The sequence below is a fragment of the Coturnix japonica genome, chromosome Z (assembly GCF_001577835.2).
Source record: "Coturnix japonica isolate 7356 chromosome Z, Coturnix japonica 2.1, whole genome shotgun sequence".
Classification (NCBI taxonomy): Eukaryota; Metazoa; Chordata; class Aves; order Galliformes; family Phasianidae; genus Coturnix; species Coturnix japonica.
Genome location: NC_029547.1, coordinates 12,953,960 through 12,972,162, shown reverse-complemented (window position 1 = coordinate 12,972,162; position 18,203 = coordinate 12,953,960). Strand labels below are relative to the sequence as shown.

The following is an 18,203-nucleotide window of genomic DNA, read 5'->3' as shown; positions in this document are numbered from 1 at the left end:
GATATCACTCAATAGCAGTGATATTTAAATTATAAGTTACAATAAATAAATAAGCCATATTTACATTACTTTATTTTCCTAAAAAAATTATTTTTTTTAAATGCATATTTATATCTGTAGTCAATTTTGCAGTTTTACAAACATGAAGTACAGATATTTTTAATAGGTGCATCTATATTAAATGTACTTGTAAAGTACACACACTACATAATATAAAGACAATCATAAGCATCAGAGTCAGGCAGGTACAATAACTATCACTTGTTAGGCTATCTTGAAAACCAAAGTGACTGGAAAAATAAAATGGATGCTATTTTTACCTTCAAAAATTCCTCTTTGATAATATCAAACTTCTGTTTTTCATGAACAGCTCTAGCGGTGTTTGTCCTATCAAACGGCTCTGCAAGATCAAAGGCAAACATTAAAAGTGTTAAAAAAACAACAGAACACAACTACAGCTATTCTATCCTCACAGAGCTGGCTATGAGGAAGAAATAAAGAGTCAACATACCATTCCTTCCCAAAAGGTTTTTAAGCAGCAGATTCCAGCTTCTTTCTCAAATCTATATTTCTGTATAATATTAATCCAAAGTAGTCTCAAACCCTAAGACCTCTAACAAGTAAACCATAATACTGTCAAATGGTTACTTCTTGCAAAGCACAACATGGTGGTTGTGCTGAACTATCTGTGACTTCTTATTAGCCTGTGATATCAGAATAAGAATAACATGGAAAAGTTTTTGAGACTTGCTACACGTTCGATTCATCCCATGCAACAGTTTCAGTGATACAGAAAGATATTAAAATCCTGATTTTTTACATAAGTATGAACTGCTGTAAAAATCTATTCTATAATATCTATTCAGAAGTTAACAGCTAACAGAGCTTAAAGTTTGCAGCTATCAGAATACAAGTTTATAAGGTTTTCATAACCTTATAGTCTTTGTTGCCTTACTAGAAAACTACTTAAATAACAGGTATATTTCAGACTGCTGGAAGGTATTAAAGTCCTAAAAAGCCAGCAAAGAAAAAAAATGCATGCTACATACAGGCAATTTTTTGTTTATTTGGTAAACTGGGTTTACATGTCAAGGTTTTGGGATCAGGAAAGCTGCAGTGATGATGGGAGAGAAGCAGCTGCAGTCAGTGCAGAAGGAGAAAATCTCCCTGCAGCCATGGAGGAGCCCACGGTGCAGTGGTGGCTGAGGCCTGCAGGACGCACAGCACACGGATACCCCCACAGGAGCAGCCCCAGGACGGAGCCATAGGGAGCAACAGGGCTGGGGCAGCTGCTGCCCGCAGGGACAGTGCTGGAGCAGCTCCTGAGGGTGGGCCCCATGGTATGGAGCCGTGTGGGGCAGTGCCAGGAGAGCTGCAGCAGGGGGGGAACCCACGCAGGATCAGATAGGGAATCCCGTGATAGGCATCCCGTGGGAGGGTCCACATGGAGCAGGGACAGAGGGCGGCCATGAAGAAGTATCAGAGACAAAGAGATTATGAACTGGCCACACCCTCTGTTGTCCTGTTGCTGCTCAGTGGGAGGAGGTAGGACAGAGTGGATAAAGGGAAGGCATCTGTAGTTTCCTTCAAGTTCTCACTGCTCTAATCTGTTATTAATTGGCAATAAATTACAATAATTTGCAGTCAAATAAATCATTTCAAGCAGTAAATGTTGTATTTGGGAAGCTTCTGTAAGTTTTTTCTCCAGACTAGCTATGTAAAGTTTTTAATGTATGTTTACAGGGCAGATTTATTTTTCTTTAGAACACATCAAACAATTTTCATTGAAACAGAAAACTGTCAATTAAATTAGTGAATTATTTAGTTCTCCAGTACCAGAGATGTCACTGGGTTGACTGGTCTACTGCTAAAAAGAATTCGATAACTCTTAGAACGTGAAGCAGTACAGCAATTCCTTTGTTTGTCTTACATATAATACTAACTGTTCCTCTAATGCCAGGATCTTTCATGTATTTATTTTGAGCCAAGTGAGATTTTTTGTGAGTTAACAAGACCACAGCTGTACATTCTTCCTTTACTCGCTGGGGGAAAAGGCACTCTTCCTAGCTGCAAAAAACTGACTCACATCTTCCCTTTATTCTTGTCTATTTACTAGCTGTCAACAGACAAATTAATTCCCTGGAGCACAGCACAAATACTTTTGCCATCAGCAACTATTTACACCACTTTACATTTTCTAACCACCTGTACAGTAAGACTCCATCATAAGTAACTCTGTTCACACACCGAGATGAAAATATTAAAAGAAAAAAAAATGCAATACAACTTGAATACCAATATTTGAGGTAAAGGCTAAAAAGGCATCATTCTTTCAAATGAAAATATAAATAATCATAAAACACCCAAACTGCTACAAAAATAACCCTGAAGAATTATTTCTATTATTATTTTTAACATCTGGTACAAGAACAAATAAGATACAGAGTAGAATGGCTTCCCATCCTGTCTCCCTAAGTGACTGCTAATTGATTGTCTCATAAAATTACCAAGTTTTGAGCATTTCCAAATATGCTGGAAATACATATTGCATTGTTTGATATAGACAAGCCTTAACCTCAAAACAGAAAAATTACCAGCAATTTAGAGATTCTCACAAGGAATATGTGCCAATAAAAGCACTGTTCTCTCTATCCCTATAATGGTAATTGCCTGCCAAATTTAAAACTGATTCAAAAGAGCATCTCTGCTATTTTGTTCTTCAAAAAGCAGAAATAAAGTGAGAATCAGTCTCAAGACAGATAAAACTTAAAACACATTTTTTTCTTTTGAGCAAGCCCAAATATATTGCTACGTGGAGAATTATAGCAACTTGTATACACAGAGTTCTATGATCTCCCAACAAATACATTTGAAATATATAAAAAAAACACAAACAAACAAACAAACAAAAAAAAAACCCAATACCAATCACAAAAATTTTAGTCCCAACAGACTTGGAAACCATAACATTGCGACATATTTAGCTAGCTTTCAAAATTTCTACTCAAATTACAAGGAAGTTTATCCAAATAGTTTCTGCTAAACCAGTGCAGCTCAACAGCTGCTGCAAGTATAAGGCCTACTTTGAGTAGAAATAAGAAATGCATTTTTTTCCTTCTGATTTATAAATAAAAACCTCAGACTATGATGATTAATCAGGCTTTTAATGGAAGCACACCGAAATGGGAAGGAATAGGAAATACCAACTATGGATCATTTTGCTGTTTTAATAGTTCAAATGCAAAGTGTAATCTTTAGAAAGTTATACTCAATCGAGAATATTTCATACACATTCTAAAATAGCTGTTTTATATGCTAATGTTCTATTTTCCAACTCAGCAGAAAGCAAATCTTCACCACACTGAAACACCATGAAAAAGCTGAAAGCCTGAAGCATATAGGCAGCCGCCTTGTAACACAGAGCATCAGCATCATGTGACAGCAGCAGGCACAGCTGCTGAGCATTCCCACCTCCCACATTCAGCGCACAGCCTTGGCAATGCCTGCACTACGCTATCCCAGATCACTTCAGCTGCGCAGATACTCTTGAATTCTCACATTTCTTAACTCTGAGACAGAGAAGTCAAGTGTGAAGCCTTCTTCATAGGTTTCAGCATATTATACCCTACAACTGGTTGTTTTTATTTGTTTGGTTTTGTTTTCTTTCATTACTTCTTTTTTTTCCTTTTTTCCTTTCCCCCCAGGACCAAATAAAGGACAGGATTTTCATCCCGTGGCTTGACACAGCCATCTATATGATTTACAGCCAAGTTAGTGAGCTCTAGCCACAGAATAACTGATTTCACCAGTAGGTAATTTTCTCTGCACAGAGTAGCACAATCACATGAAATTATGTTCACACACACGTGATGCACATGCACCCTTCCATGTATCTTGAGGAAAGCCTGCATCTAAACCACAGGCCTTCTGCCTTACTGCCCCTATCCCCCCATCCCCGGATTTCTGCAGTCTGTCAACAAACGTGCCTTCACCTGCTGCTCTGACTCTCCCTTTTTTCTTTCATCTCTAACTCTTTCTAGTCTACATAATAACTCCCAGTCCCTTTCCTGCTTTTCTTTTCATACATCACAATCCTTCTATGTTATTTTCACTTTCCCTGGTCTGAGCTTCACCTTCTCCATCTAGATTACTGGTGGCAGTTGAAAGGCAACAAAAGAACAAGAAATAGGTTTTTCAATTGTGCTAATTCCCAGTTCAGTTTGAATTACAGGTGCCAAGAGACTCCAAAATGTAGCCTAGGTTTCACCTCTGGTTCTGGAGGGTATCATACATGCCCAATGGGAACTGCACATACAAAAGCCCATCAAAAATAGTAGCTGCAAGTGGATCAACATACGCATAATTTACTTACTGCTAAGACATGAAATGCCAGAGCATCACTAGAACATTCTTACAGAGGAATCTGAATATGGTCCATCCTGTTTTTTCAGTAGGTCAATCGTGGCAAAACTGAAGGCTATTTTTACAGAGCAGCCAAGCATACTACTGTCGATAAAGGCCATTCCTTGTCAAAGCCTTAATCACTGTGCCAAAAGTAACAGGGCAATGAGTCCTCCCGAAGAAAAGGTCAGGAGAACTATTTTTAAACACTACAGAACTTCAAGCTTCCTTCTCAAATGTTTTCAGTAAGACTGTTTCAAACACTGTTTACAATGATTAAACTTGATGATTTGCTGCATATATTTCACGTGCACATTATTAAGTCTTAGTAGTTAAAAAAGATAACATGGCTTATATAGCTTTAAATTTTTACCTTCTACGCATATGTATTTGTTTCTCCATTCAGCATCATCAGGTCTTGGAATAGCTTTAGCCTCACGAACTGAAATAATTTGATGGTTCCAGCTAGGGAAAAGAAATTGCAGACCTTTTAACTCTTAATTCTGAATGAAAAATATTTGCTTACATTAATAAATTTGTCATACTGTTCTGTCACAAGCCTGCATATTATAGTGCTCCATAGTAATGAGAAACTTAGTGTAAAATGCTATAGAAAGGTAAGGAAAACTAAAATGGGTGGAATGCTGGGTGGAAAACAAAAATTCCACAAGCACTTCAGTATATTTATGACAACATTTGCAAAACAGAACATCGTATATTTCCATGTAATCTTGAATATGGAGTCCTACATTTATTTCTCAATTCAAAATAAAATACAGTCTCATAAATCTTTTATAATTTCTTTGGGGAAAAAAGTTTAAGAGCAGAGAAAGACAAAATATTTCATTAACATGCATTCAGTGATCAAGAGAGAAAAAGAAAGCATGCTTACAGATGAGCTTTCCCAGTGCAAGAAGCTTATTAGAAAGTACTAATATTTTGTGTATGTGGTAATTTGTATATTCTGTAACTGTACAGAATTTAGGACAATTTAAAGCTGCCTTTGAATGTAAGCTACTGCATTTTGCAGTTTTACAACAACGGAACCATAAGAAACGATCACTTTGGAACAGCAGTGCAGTCTAGAGGCAATCTTTACGAGGCTTGGCACAATTATACGCCAAACATAATGGCAGCCAGAGCAACACTTACAGTTTTATGATCTCAACCAGTTCTACCCAGCCACTTTTCAGTTGTTCTTAACTAAACCAGACAAGTGCCGTATCACAGCAAAAAGCCTGAAATTCCAACAACAGATCATGATACACCCTGACTAGTTGGGATTAAATAGCTGGGAAGCATGTTGCTAGCTGAACTGGTGTTATGTACACCTGACTGGGTCTCCTGCTTGTATGGATCTCCTGACATAAAGCAAAGATACAGGCAATGTAAATCATTAGTTAAGTTTGGAAGAACCCTATGCCCCATACGTCATAGACCAGCTGTCACAACTCCAGTAAGTCAGTAGTGATAAGACAGTTTACATTAGCTAAAATTCTGTGCCTACAGATTCTACAAATTAGCTCAAGTACAACTCCTGATTAAAACCATTTTTGAGAAAAAATGGTAATTTCACAGAGCATATATATTGCTCTTCAACAATAAACAAACAACACCCACAAATAAGGAAAAAAGGAAGTGGATTATCACCGAAAAACTACAGCTCCAGAACACTGGTTGTGGCTGGAAGAAGCAGACAGTTCAACTATCCGGTGATAGGTGAACATAACAATTATGTTTCACCTAAGAAAATGCTTTTGCTCTTGACCTCCTTTTTTCTTTAGGTTATACTTGGCTTCATCCTCCATCAAGAAATAAAAACATTTATAACATACTGGTTTAGTAAGAAGCAACTATAAAATATGTTTCTATCTGTTTAAAAAGTTTTGTATATAAAAGTGAAAATAACTAGTTCATCTCACTAAATCTTCCTTAACCCTACCTTGGTACCCAAACCAGCATGAATTAAAAATGAATTACCAATAGCAAATGATATGTGTATTAATTTTAACCACTTTGATTGCACACAACTCCACAATTGCCAATGCAAAGTGAATATTTTCTATCTTTGTATTTTAATCCATAGGTTAACAACAACCATTTGAACAGCTATCTCAGTCATCAGTTATTTCTGGTGTGGCTGCCCACATCATGTATGTGTACTACATGTAGAACACAAGAATTTGATAGAAAACCAACTGCAAGCCTGTGCATAAGTTAAAAGCTTGTATTTTCCAAAGTATTACTATCATCTATTTCTGTAAGTAGCTTTGGCTTACGATATGTGTGAGAACTGCAAACATTGAAGAATATGAACCCCTTATTACCTAATTCTGCCCTGAAGGGAGCTGTCAGCAATTGTGTTTTATACTTTATCAAGACAATGTAGCTCATTTTTTATCATGTCCACCAACTATAACTTAATCAAGGAATAATCTGAACTTGAAACAAGAAGTGCAAAAGCGGCACAGTCCCAGATGACAATCTTTACATTCCCTAACAGTATTTTCAGTGCAGCAAGGCCTTACTTCAAGGTCTTACTATGTAAAATGGCAGCCAAGAGGAAACCTGCTGCCTTCACTCACTGAGATAGAAGTGAAATCAGACACTCTTTCAGAGAGGGCCGGGTAAACAGGGACCAGTTTGCAAACACTTTCTTTCAAGAACATCTCCATACATTTTTATACTTTGTCACATTTCCTCCACATCAACATTCCATTATTTAAACATTTTACACTTCATGCTGGGAAACTGAGCCAAATATTCATGTGGGATTTTTTCTTGTTTTGCTTTGTTTTTATTTCTTATCTGACAGAATTAAGTACCTATGTTAGAAAAAGACATCAAATACTCTATCAGCATTCCTATTTTCTTTTTTCCCCCCCACTTCTTTCTTCTGTCAGTTACTACTCCTGCATTACTGTTCCACATTACTGTTGAAGTATTACAACATGATTATGTACTGAAGAAATGAAAAATTTTAAATATTCTAACACACTTAGATGAGCTTACTACTTACTCAAATTCTGTGGCATAATATTTGAAGAAGCCTATTAGCAGTTCACCAAGACTTGACTCATTTTTGGAGAGATAAGGAGGAATGGTACACGGTGCCTGATGAACAAGATTCAGCTGCATAGTAGGATCAAAAGATTCCTGTCAAAATAAAGTCAGAGAGTATGTATATACAAACACACACACATCCTTAATCTAGGTGCACATATACATATTATATATATTTAACAAGACAAAAGCTGGCCTCTGTTTATTAGCAGTTCAAGAAAAACTCACAAGCAAAAGGTTCTATTATTCTTGTGCTCTTCTGTTAGATATTAATTACTCCAATGAGCTCAATTAGAATCATCTCATGTTAGAGTCTCTGACACCACCCCTTCCCTTCAGTTCATTGAAGAATTTTTACATGGGACAATCTCTGAACTACACTTGCATTTACAAGCTATTAGAACAACATGAGCAGAGGCTGAATAAGATGCCTACACCAAGCTGGGTACAGCTGAACTAACAGCGTAGGTGAATACAATTCAGTTATAATCAAGTTACCATAACTGCAATATAGAAACACTCAATCCAAAAGGAAGACTTGATTTCTTTTTCTCAAACATAAACTTGCATTTCAAACCAACTAGCTCTAAGATGAACCTGCATTCTGCCATATAATAATTTCAAAGATTGCGGTAGTATCTTCTCTACCCAAGCTATCTGAAAGAATAAAGAAGAGAATTAAAAAAACCAAAACTTCAATACAGAATGTGGCATTTAAGCTAAGTACATTTTTTCTTTCAGAAGCAGTAATGACCTAAGCTATTACAGGATTTCTAGAGATCATCTGTGAAAATCTAACACAGAATCAAGTTCTGTATAAGTTTCAGAACAGGCCGATATGGGCTACTCTCATCTATCCCATCTGGCTGGACAGACAGGAATCCCCAGAATCTAACTCCATGTACAAAATGCTTCAGCAGTCCTTCAGAAAGTCAGCTTGGTGCCAGCTGGACTACTTGCCACATGGCTACAGAATGCACAGGTGGGCAGGTCTGGTGGCATTCCAGGACTTCTCACCATTCACATCTGTGATAGCGACACACTGAGTCACAGAATTTGCCTTTTGCTTCTTGTTCAAGATAAGCATGTGTCTTTTACGTGGCACCTATGCTCTAAGGTTAGCAATTTCTTTCAAGGCACAGAAGTATTTTCAGGTTGCAGAAAGAACCGCAACTGTGATTTCTGAAGAAAAACAGTCTAAGTAGGGTGGCTTGTTTGAGAAGCAACTAAGTGGTATTTATTTGCAGTATTAGAACAGAGGCACAGTTGCAATCACAAGAAAAAACATATTTTTAAATCATTTTATATATATATTTATATATACTTATGTATTTAGGAAATTAGGATTTGCTTAAGCTCTGTAATTCTTACTACAACACACAAGACCAAAATCACTCTAGCGTATTTCTCATTTTCATTTTCTTTTCAGTGTCATTTTTCAGAAGTTGTAAATTTGCAGCACATATTAAATACTTCACTATATTCCTAATAGAGAGAGTAAATGGAAAATGTATTTGCAGATTTCCAGAATGCTTTTTTTTCCTTTTAACAACTCAATCCACAGTTTTGGTTTGGTTCTATGGCAATCATATATAGAATACTCTTTTAATATTATTACTAATTCTGTACTATTTAGTTGATTCTCCAAAAGCAAGATAACAAACAAAAATTTATGCTGAGACAGGATAAAAATGCTGTTCGTATAGCAGTGTTCTGGAAACACAGGAACCTGTAAATGATTTAACTCTTTCACAGGTGAAAGCCTGCATTTCTATAAATGCATCAGCATTTTCAGAGTTACCGTATTGTATATATTTGTGCTTCACTCTTTTAAATCATCAATATTTGTAACACTGAAGACATTTATACAGTTCAAACACTACAATCTGAACTATTATTATAAACAAGTAGATGCTACTGATTCTCACAGCTGTTTTCTTTAAATTATGAACTACACAGACTTAGAGCGTATAAAATTTAGGCAAATATAATTAGCAAATTTAGTACTTAAAAAAATTCAGGAGATAAAGCTAAACATGCAAGAACTAGGAAACAGTTTTAGATGATTTTCAGCACTGTTTGCAGCTTTGCAGAGATTAGAAGATACATGGTACTGTAAAAATCAGACAAAAATGCCATCAAAATTTATCAGAGGTGTATGTAAGGAAGGTTACAAAACAGGAATAAATAAACCTTCCATTTACTATTAGCTCAAAGGCTGCTTCTGCATCTCGATTATCCTAATTATCCAAGATGGCTGACACCACAGTATTTTCTCCCTGATACACAGCGCCATGAAATATTCCCTTTTCAACACTGTAAGGAGTTTATGCAAAAGAAAGAGCAGCTTTCTGACACTATCTCCACAAAATTATTAGCGACAGTAAAAAAAACCATAGCTCTACAGGGACATCAAGACATAGCAACAATGAATAAAGAAAGATTTTAAAAAGAGCAACTGAAATGAAAAGTTAGGAGGAAGGCGTGAGGAATTTCTCTAGATAAACAATGACAAACACTGCACTGCTCAGCAATACTATCTCTGTCTTCAAACAAGCATTTAAGATCATTAAGATCAGCTATTATTTTTAGGTAAGGAATTAGATAAAAGCTCACTAATTACAGCAGTAATTCTACAGAGAATCCTCTACAGAGGATTAAAAGCATTCAGATTCAGAGAGCCCTGTGGAAATCAATGAAGTATGATCTGGATACAGCCACAAAGGCTGTGCCAAAAGGGCATTTTCTTGTTACAGTTCTGTGAGGTTTCAAATGCCTCAAACATACACTCTCAGTCTCTGAGATCAAAAATATCAGGCAACTCAACAGATGTTGGAAGGTACAGAAAACTGAAATAACACAATTTGAAAAGAAACAACACTACTAAACTTATTAAGAAATAGCAATCAAATTTACAGAGGATACAGGGATATTTTCAGTTAACCACAGAGAGAATTAGGTCAGCAACTATCATTAGCACATGTTTCCGACTGAGTGAAATCTTCTCTGATAACGTAAGTTATTTTCACTATAGAAATGATCAAAAGAAGCAAACAGCCCTTTCTACACTCAGGTTTATTCTACAAATGACCGGGCTTACCAACTGTTTAATTTAACCCATTATAGACACTTAAGAATTCATGTATTTTAGATAAGTAGTTTCATATACATACATGATGTAATAAATACATAAGAAACACTTACAGGGTAATTTTTTTGGAGGGACGGAAGGATGGGTTCAGGTAGGGCTATAAAAAGAAAAAGTTCAAAATTGCTGTTATTCATGTAATTCATAGGAAACAATGTCACTGATTACCTTCAAGGACTGGACTGAAATTCTACCTTAGAAACATTTACTATGAACTTCACTTGCATGCAGTAAGTAAAAATTATTCCATAAATTATTTTGCATATAATAGCATAAGGAATTAATTCAGCTAAGGGAAGACACTGTTACTAAGACACTGCTATTTGCAGAAGACATGAAAAATTCTACAGCAGTTGGGTATTACTTGACTTAGAAAATTTTATGTTAAATTATTGTAATAAGAAATTCATCCAGATTTTCAAAAGGCAAATCATAGCTTCACTCAATTTTCCCCCCTAAATTTAAGATGATTCTGCCAAAGCATGGGAAATCTCAATATACTGCATAAATATACACTTTTCAGCTGCTAAGTATTATATACTTAGTCATAAGCGTAACTTCAAGATAAAACACTCAATACTTAGAAACTGTTCCTATTCATATAAATAAAGTCAAATGCTGGTCTACTGAATGGCAAACAGGATATTAAGATCATACAGACAAAAACAATGCTAACACAACATAAACTGAACAATTATAACTTTTGTAAGCCATGAGTGGGGAAAACATAAACTGCACAATAAAATTAAGAGAGAAAAAAAATTGTCTCCCAGGTCTGATGGTGCTAAAGGTGGGCAGAAAAAAATCCTAAAGTATCAGCACCCTTCTAAAGAATTAGAGCACTGACAGCAGTGTTAGCACAGTTCTTATACTGAACTTTTAACATTATCTCTTACTGTGTCTTTTTACACAATTACCTACACAATTCACTAGCAAAAATGGTAATTAAATTCAGCCTACGGGACCTTGACTTGGGATCTGATTCAACCTTCGAACAAGGTCTCAAAGGGGAAGAGATGTTAAAGAATCTCTCTTCCACAGGGGTCAAAAATTAGAACAGCAGAATTTTCATAGCATGCTTGGGATACCTTCAAAGGATATAATATATAAACTAGCAGTTGCTTGACTAATTATTTTTGTGGGTGTTTACAAATATGAAAGAGTATCTTATTTCTATAAGGTTTGGAATATTTTCCTATCCTTTGCCATGATGAAAAAAATGGCAAAAAGATCTATGCAATGCGAGTAATTAAGATACTTCATCTGGGTCTGTATAATATACTGAGAGGATGGAGTCATGTGTGAAGATTACTTACCACTAGCATTTGCCACAAGTTTCTGTTTTCCTAGTTTATAATGACAATTGGACCTGCTACCTGGAGGAAGGTTCATTCATAAGACACTGATGTATTTAAGAAATAAATTCAAGCCAAGGTTCTAAGTTTCCTACACAAGTACGAGAACACTGAAATGCATTAAGAAGTAAAGGAAAGCAGCTTGCCTGATGAAGATATGGACACTACCTCCTGCTAAAGAAATGTATTACATTTTTTTCTTCCCTAGCACCATCAACAAAAGCCACATTATAAAACTGTGTGACTGGGACATAAGCTGTTTTCAATATTATCATGTGCATGTAGAAGTAAAACAAAACAACAAAACACGTTGAAATTTGCAGGAACAAAAGATCAGGTGCCAGATGCACAACCAGATGACTGCCTTTTTTAGGCAGTAAAGATGACAAAGCACAGTTAAAAGGCTTCCTTTGGTCTGCAGATTTCTGTGACTCCTTAGGAAGCTGACTGGTCAAACAGATTTCCATGAAAAGAACTATTCAGACTTTCTTCTCACTCAAGAATACTGTGGCAGCTGCCACAAATAACTACAGTGCTCTCAGGATTGCAAAGTTGTTAACATTACTTCAGGCCTACACATTTACACTCACTAGTAACTCCTACTATTTCTTTTGTACTTGGATGCATAACCCAGTAATGGGATGATCACGACCATACACAGCACCCAATAGAAGAAATTCCCCACTTGCCATAAGCGTCTGGAGTAACTGCAGCACTGAAAATAGGTTTGGGGAATAAACTGCCAACTGAAAAGGGCAGTTTCCACTAAAAGTGTAATATCAATCACCAAATGCTTATGAAGTCTCTGTTAAGATGTTCACTAATTGCTAGACTGTATAAAGATATTTTTCACCTTTCTGCTTATAGTTCATCTTTACATGACAATCTTCATTCCACAGTGTAGCTCCCAACATATCTAATCTTGCACCTAAAAATTACCTTGCCCTTTTGAAGCTGACTGTCATTTCACATCCTCCAAATAAACCATATATGTATATGGTCTATATGTTTGCATTTTATTAAGGATCAACAAAGAAATACTCAGTTGTCTAAAGTATGGGTGCATTACTGAGACAACAAACTTGGATGTTTTCACAGAAACAAATAAATCTATGGAATTCCACTGCAGCAGATGTAGAGAAAACAACACACAGGTCAGACATGCTTACATTCTGCTGTCTTTGAGATCTGTAACTTAATAGTATGCACATGGTGTGGGCATCAAATCTAACACAGCCAATTGGATCCCAAACACACAAGCATCCTCCTAGGTCCTCTATTACAGATATTGTTCACCTGAAAGAAAACTACCAGCTTGAGTCAACTACCACAAAAAATCCTTCCACCCTAGAACAGAGTGGGTGTAGCATGACCTTGAAACTAATAAACAGTTGGCTACTCACTCTGCAGCAAGCATCTTCATTTCAGAACAAATAAGCTGTCAGATGAACTAAAACTGATTAACAAAAAGAAAAACAAAAAACAAACAAACAAAAAAGTAAGAAAGAAAGGGAGGAATGGAGGGAGGAAGAAAACGTTCAATAAAGCCAAGTGCAAGACTTTGCACTCTGAAGTAAACTCAGACATACATACAGTCTGGGAGAACTCCTTGCTGGCAGCCCTGTTGAGGACTAATGGGTCCTGGCTGATGAAAAACTTAACATGAGCCAGGGGCATGAGCTTACAGCCCAGAGGTCAATGGTATCCTGGGTTCCATCAGAAAAGGGCTGGCCAGCAAGGACAGGGAGGCGATTGTCCTCCTCTATCCTGCTTTCATTAGGACCCCGTTGGAGTACTACATCTAAGGCTCGAGCCCCAAACACAGGAAGAATGTGGAGCTGCTGGCAGGGGGTCCAGAAGAGGGCCATGAAGATGATCCAAGGGCTGGAGTACCTATGAGGACAGGCTGAAGGAACTGAGTTTGTTCAGCTTGGAAAAAAAGAAGGCGGTGGGAAGAACTCATGTGGCCTTCCAGTGATAGGACAGTGATAGGACAAGGGGGAATGGTTTTAAATGAAAGGAACTGACAGGAATTCAGAAAATAGTTCTACAGGTTTGTTACTCTATATGATGTGCCCTTCAGTGGTGTCTTGGCTTCCTTTGTGAAACTATCTTACAATAAGCAACTAATAAAATCATACTGCGTTAAATGATTTCTTATGTGATTCCTTAAGTCTTACGACCTTAAGGAGTCTTAAGCAAGAATCGCAAACTGCAGAATTACAAAATTGATCTTCTAGTGACAGAAAGAGACAGGGCAAAGCTTATATCAATCTATTATTTGGGAACAGTTTTAGATTGCTGCAAACAGATGTTGAATGTTTCAACATATTGTAGACACAAGAAAAAGATGCTGCCCCTTGCAGTTAAATACCTGAACTTCTAATGGACTTCAATATCAGATGTTTAACAAAAGGAAAGTTCACATCAGAGCAAAATCTAACCACATGGTGCACCCCCTCCACATTCAGTCTTCTGCACATATGAACAAGGAAAAAACAATCCCTTAGTATCTGTCTCAAATTTGCTTGAAAGTTCCCAAAATTTAAAAAGAAATAGTTATTTTCAAGCTTAGCCCTTTTCAACACAGGCACATTTTTCAGGAACTAGAGCTTGAGTTTATTTTAAACAGTGTCCTGCAAATTCTGTTTGTTTTCTTTCTTCTTCTTCGTTTTTTTTCTTTTTTAAGCTGATAACCACCTCCAGGGAGCAGGTCCACTTTTTATACCAAATCACAGTACTTGTTAAATAAAGTAAAATCACCTCCTTTTCAGATTTCTCTGTGTTGAAGATGCTTTCTGCCAGTGTTTAACTTATCTTAAAGAGGAAAACTAAACAAATATAAACTTCAAAAATGACAGTTTTAACATACATAAACATACTTACTCTGTAAATAGTGCAAAACCATCAATACAAGACTATAGCTGCTTAAAGTACCGCGGCTGGCATCATTTATGTCATGAAAACTTGCCCACTTCTTGACAACCAGTACTAATGGACGAACACGTTTCTCAACTGTAAGTAAAACAAACACTTCTCAAAAAAAAGCACATTCAACTAGGCAACAATTAGTCAGTTTTTGCTCCTTATTGATAAACATGATACCGTTCTTGCATTGTAAGGCTATCTTTTGCAAACTTTCAATAGAATGTACTTAATCATCCTACAACTTCTATCAATCTTACAAAAGTCACAAAAATATCTGCATTTGAAAAGCAGTCATTTGAGGAGTAACATCTAGAGATACTTAGCCAGAATAACTCTTGCAATGTAACTTCCAGCTAAGACAAAACTGGATGCACCATCATCAAAGCAGCTCTGCATTCTAAGTTCCCTCCAGATTATTAGATAAATTCCCAGAATTAACTTGCTGTCAGGACAGACCAAATGTCAACGTTTTACATTTATATGATATAGAGTTTGAGGGTAGGGGAAACAATTCTTATGATTAGAACAGAATAAGATTATGTTTAAGTTTTCTTTGGAGTCCATGAAAGCAATAATCACGCACTCAAATCCTAATTTTGTAATTTGCCTTAGTTTAAGTAGGTTTCTTTTCTACACGAACACACACAGCATTAGGAACAAGAAAGAGGATTCAGAAGCCTTGGCTCAGTTCCAGAACTATGACACAATTGGCAAGAGTTGATGGAAAGAGCCCTGGGATATCTGTCAGAGCAGATATTCCTGGGCTTTTTAGGAGGGAGAGAAGGGAAAGGTGAGGTGGGGAGGTACTATGTGTAACAGAGAGGCTAAGCCATATGGTGCACACCATTGGCATTGACACAGTTGAGAGCCTCTTTTGCTGTGAGAGTCCACTACAGAGGTCACCCACACAGAAGGACAACACTAGTGTATTACTTTACAGCGAATTAAGGGATATCTCTAGATCAGTTGCCCTTGTCCTTATAGGTGACTTCAACTTCCCAGTTGTTAACTAGAAATACCACACTTGCTACAAACAGGATCAGGAAATTCTGGAAGCACACTGATGATAACTTCTTGGTAGAGATACTATAGAGAGCCTACTAGGAAAGATGCCCTGATAGACTGGACTCTTGTAAAGAGAAGGCCTTACAGGTAAAGTATTAGTTGTTAGTCATTGTGGTGACAGTGGACATGAAATAGCTGAGTTCAAAATCTTTGGTGGTAGGAGCAAAAGGGACAGTAAAACTTCATGGCCATAAACTTGAAGTTTGAAGCTCAGCACCAACAACATGTGAAGGAACGTCTTAACAGTGAAGGTGATAGAGCACTGGAATAGGCTGCCCAGGGTGTGGTTGTGGAGTCTCCTTCTCTGGAGACTGGAACTGCCTGGGCGCCTACCTGTGCAGCCTGCTGTAGGGGCCTGCTTTGCACGGGGGGTTGGACTCGATGATCTCTGGAGGACCTTTCCAACCTTTGCAATTCTGTGATTCAATCACAGATATGGGGAGAGCAGATTAAATTAGTTTTGCTGGCCTTACAGAAGAGGGCACCTAGGCAGAACAAAAGAAAAGCTGTGACACTAGGATCCCTTCCTTGGCCTTTTAACATCTAGATTCTTATCTTCGCTATAGTGGGAAATTTGCAGCAGAAGCTAGAAACAACTACACGAACATTTTATGTAAGCCCTCACCCACAGCCATGAATTGGAAACATTTTCCTGTTTTTTTGAAACTCAGAATTAAATTCCTTCCTAGACAAAGATGTATGAAGAAACTGTACATAGTGTCTTATCCTGAGCAAGAGTTAGACTCTCACAATAAAATGAATATGGAAAACTGAAACGGCTCTCTTTGAAATCTTAATAAAATTAATCATTACTTCTACTGATAGCTTCCTACACCTACATCTCCCTTGCCATGAACATCTTGAGTACTGTGTCCGGTTCTGGGCTCAGCAGTTCAAGAAAGACAGGGAACTACTGGAGAGAGTCCATTAAAAGGCCAGAAAGATGACAAGGTCCTGGAAAGACCTGGGACTGCTTATGCTGGAGAAAAAAAGTCTGAGAGAGGATCTTATCGGTGCTTATAAAAATGTAAAGGGCAGGTGAATGAGGACAGGCTCTTTAGTGGTGCCCAGTGACAAAACAAAGGGCAATGGGCACAAACTGGAACACAGGAAGTTCCATATGAATGTGAGAGAAAAACTTATTTACTGTGAGGGTGACAGAGCACTGGAGCAAGCTGCCCAGAGAGGTTATGCAGCCTCTTTCTCTGGAGATACTCAAAACCCACAATGACACTTTCCTGTGTAACACTACTCTAGGGAACCTGCTTTAGCAACAGGTTGAAGTAGATGATCTCCAGAAATCCCTTCCACCCCCTATGATGCTGTGACTCTGTAATTAGCCTGAAGTCTGCTTCTTATGTATGGATCCACTAAAAAAAATACTGTAGTGTCAAGCATGAAAAGCTTAGCTTACTACATTCAAGTTACTTCTCATTAAGAAGTCTGTTTCACAATCCTCTGAAACACAAATGCCTGAGGAGAGACAATCCATATTATTTTGGGGTGAGTATAAGAACTGAAGCAGCATTTTGCATTTTTCTAAGACTCTATAAGAACATAAGGCTACAGCTAGCTATCAGCCACACACACTATTAATAACTGTCAAGAAACAAAATAAAGGGAATGGTATAATGTGTTTGATACTGTTTCCATTCCCTTTGCCCTCCCAACTTCAAATTCTGCAACAGATATGCAGGCCTTAGCATGAAGAATCTTTGTTACCTTCTGAATATTACTGTACAGCCTTCTCAACACTTCCATTATTTTGTGACTGATGGGAAGTCAGACAAAGGGGCACCTGACATGGACATGGAGCAACATGGAGCAAAGGTGTGGAATTGAATTCATCCACATAGAAAAAAAATCACCTGCTGAAATTGATGCTTGCTCAGCAGTTACGGATATCAAACAGTGGATGTGAGCACAGTGAGGCAGGCAGTAGGTGGTATGTTTCAGCAGTGGCAACAGAGGATGACTTCTGCTGGTGCAGATTTTTGAAGAACACAGTACACAGGCTCATTCATCACTGGTGAAAACATGTGGCTAATGGTGGCAGTTGTGTTAAAAAATGTGTTTTGTAGCTGAAAATTTGCTCTGTCAAATAGTGTAATTGTGCTCTTTGTAAGTGTTACAGTTTCCATGGAAATAAATAGGAGGCATCACTTTTAGAGTAATGTGTATGTGGCCCAAGACAACATCTATTCATTCAATGCAGCCAGGCAAGTCAGAAGATTGGACTCCCA

At 37.3% G+C, this 18,203-nt stretch overlaps 1 protein-coding gene across 6 annotated transcripts in view; it reads right to left on the bottom strand.

Annotated features, from left to right (window-relative positions):
- Window positions 1-18,203, bottom strand: part of TENT2 (terminal nucleotidyltransferase 2) — a 38,558-nt gene that overhangs the window by 1,664 nt on the left and 18,691 nt on the right. For all 6 annotated transcript variants that reach the window (XM_015848610.2, XM_015848609.2, XM_015848608.2 and 3 more), the window contains 5 exons: window positions 14,854-14,982; window positions 10,669-10,712; window positions 7,421-7,557; window positions 4,775-4,866; window positions 321-400 (listed from right to left, as the gene is read on the bottom strand). In XM_015848610.2, coding sequence (XP_015704096.1) covers window positions 321-400; window positions 4,775-4,866; window positions 7,421-7,557; window positions 10,669-10,712; window positions 14,854-14,982 — 482 coding nt within the window. The remainder of the gene's footprint in view (window positions 1-320; window positions 401-4,774; window positions 4,867-7,420; window positions 7,558-10,668; window positions 10,713-14,853; window positions 14,983-18,203) is intronic.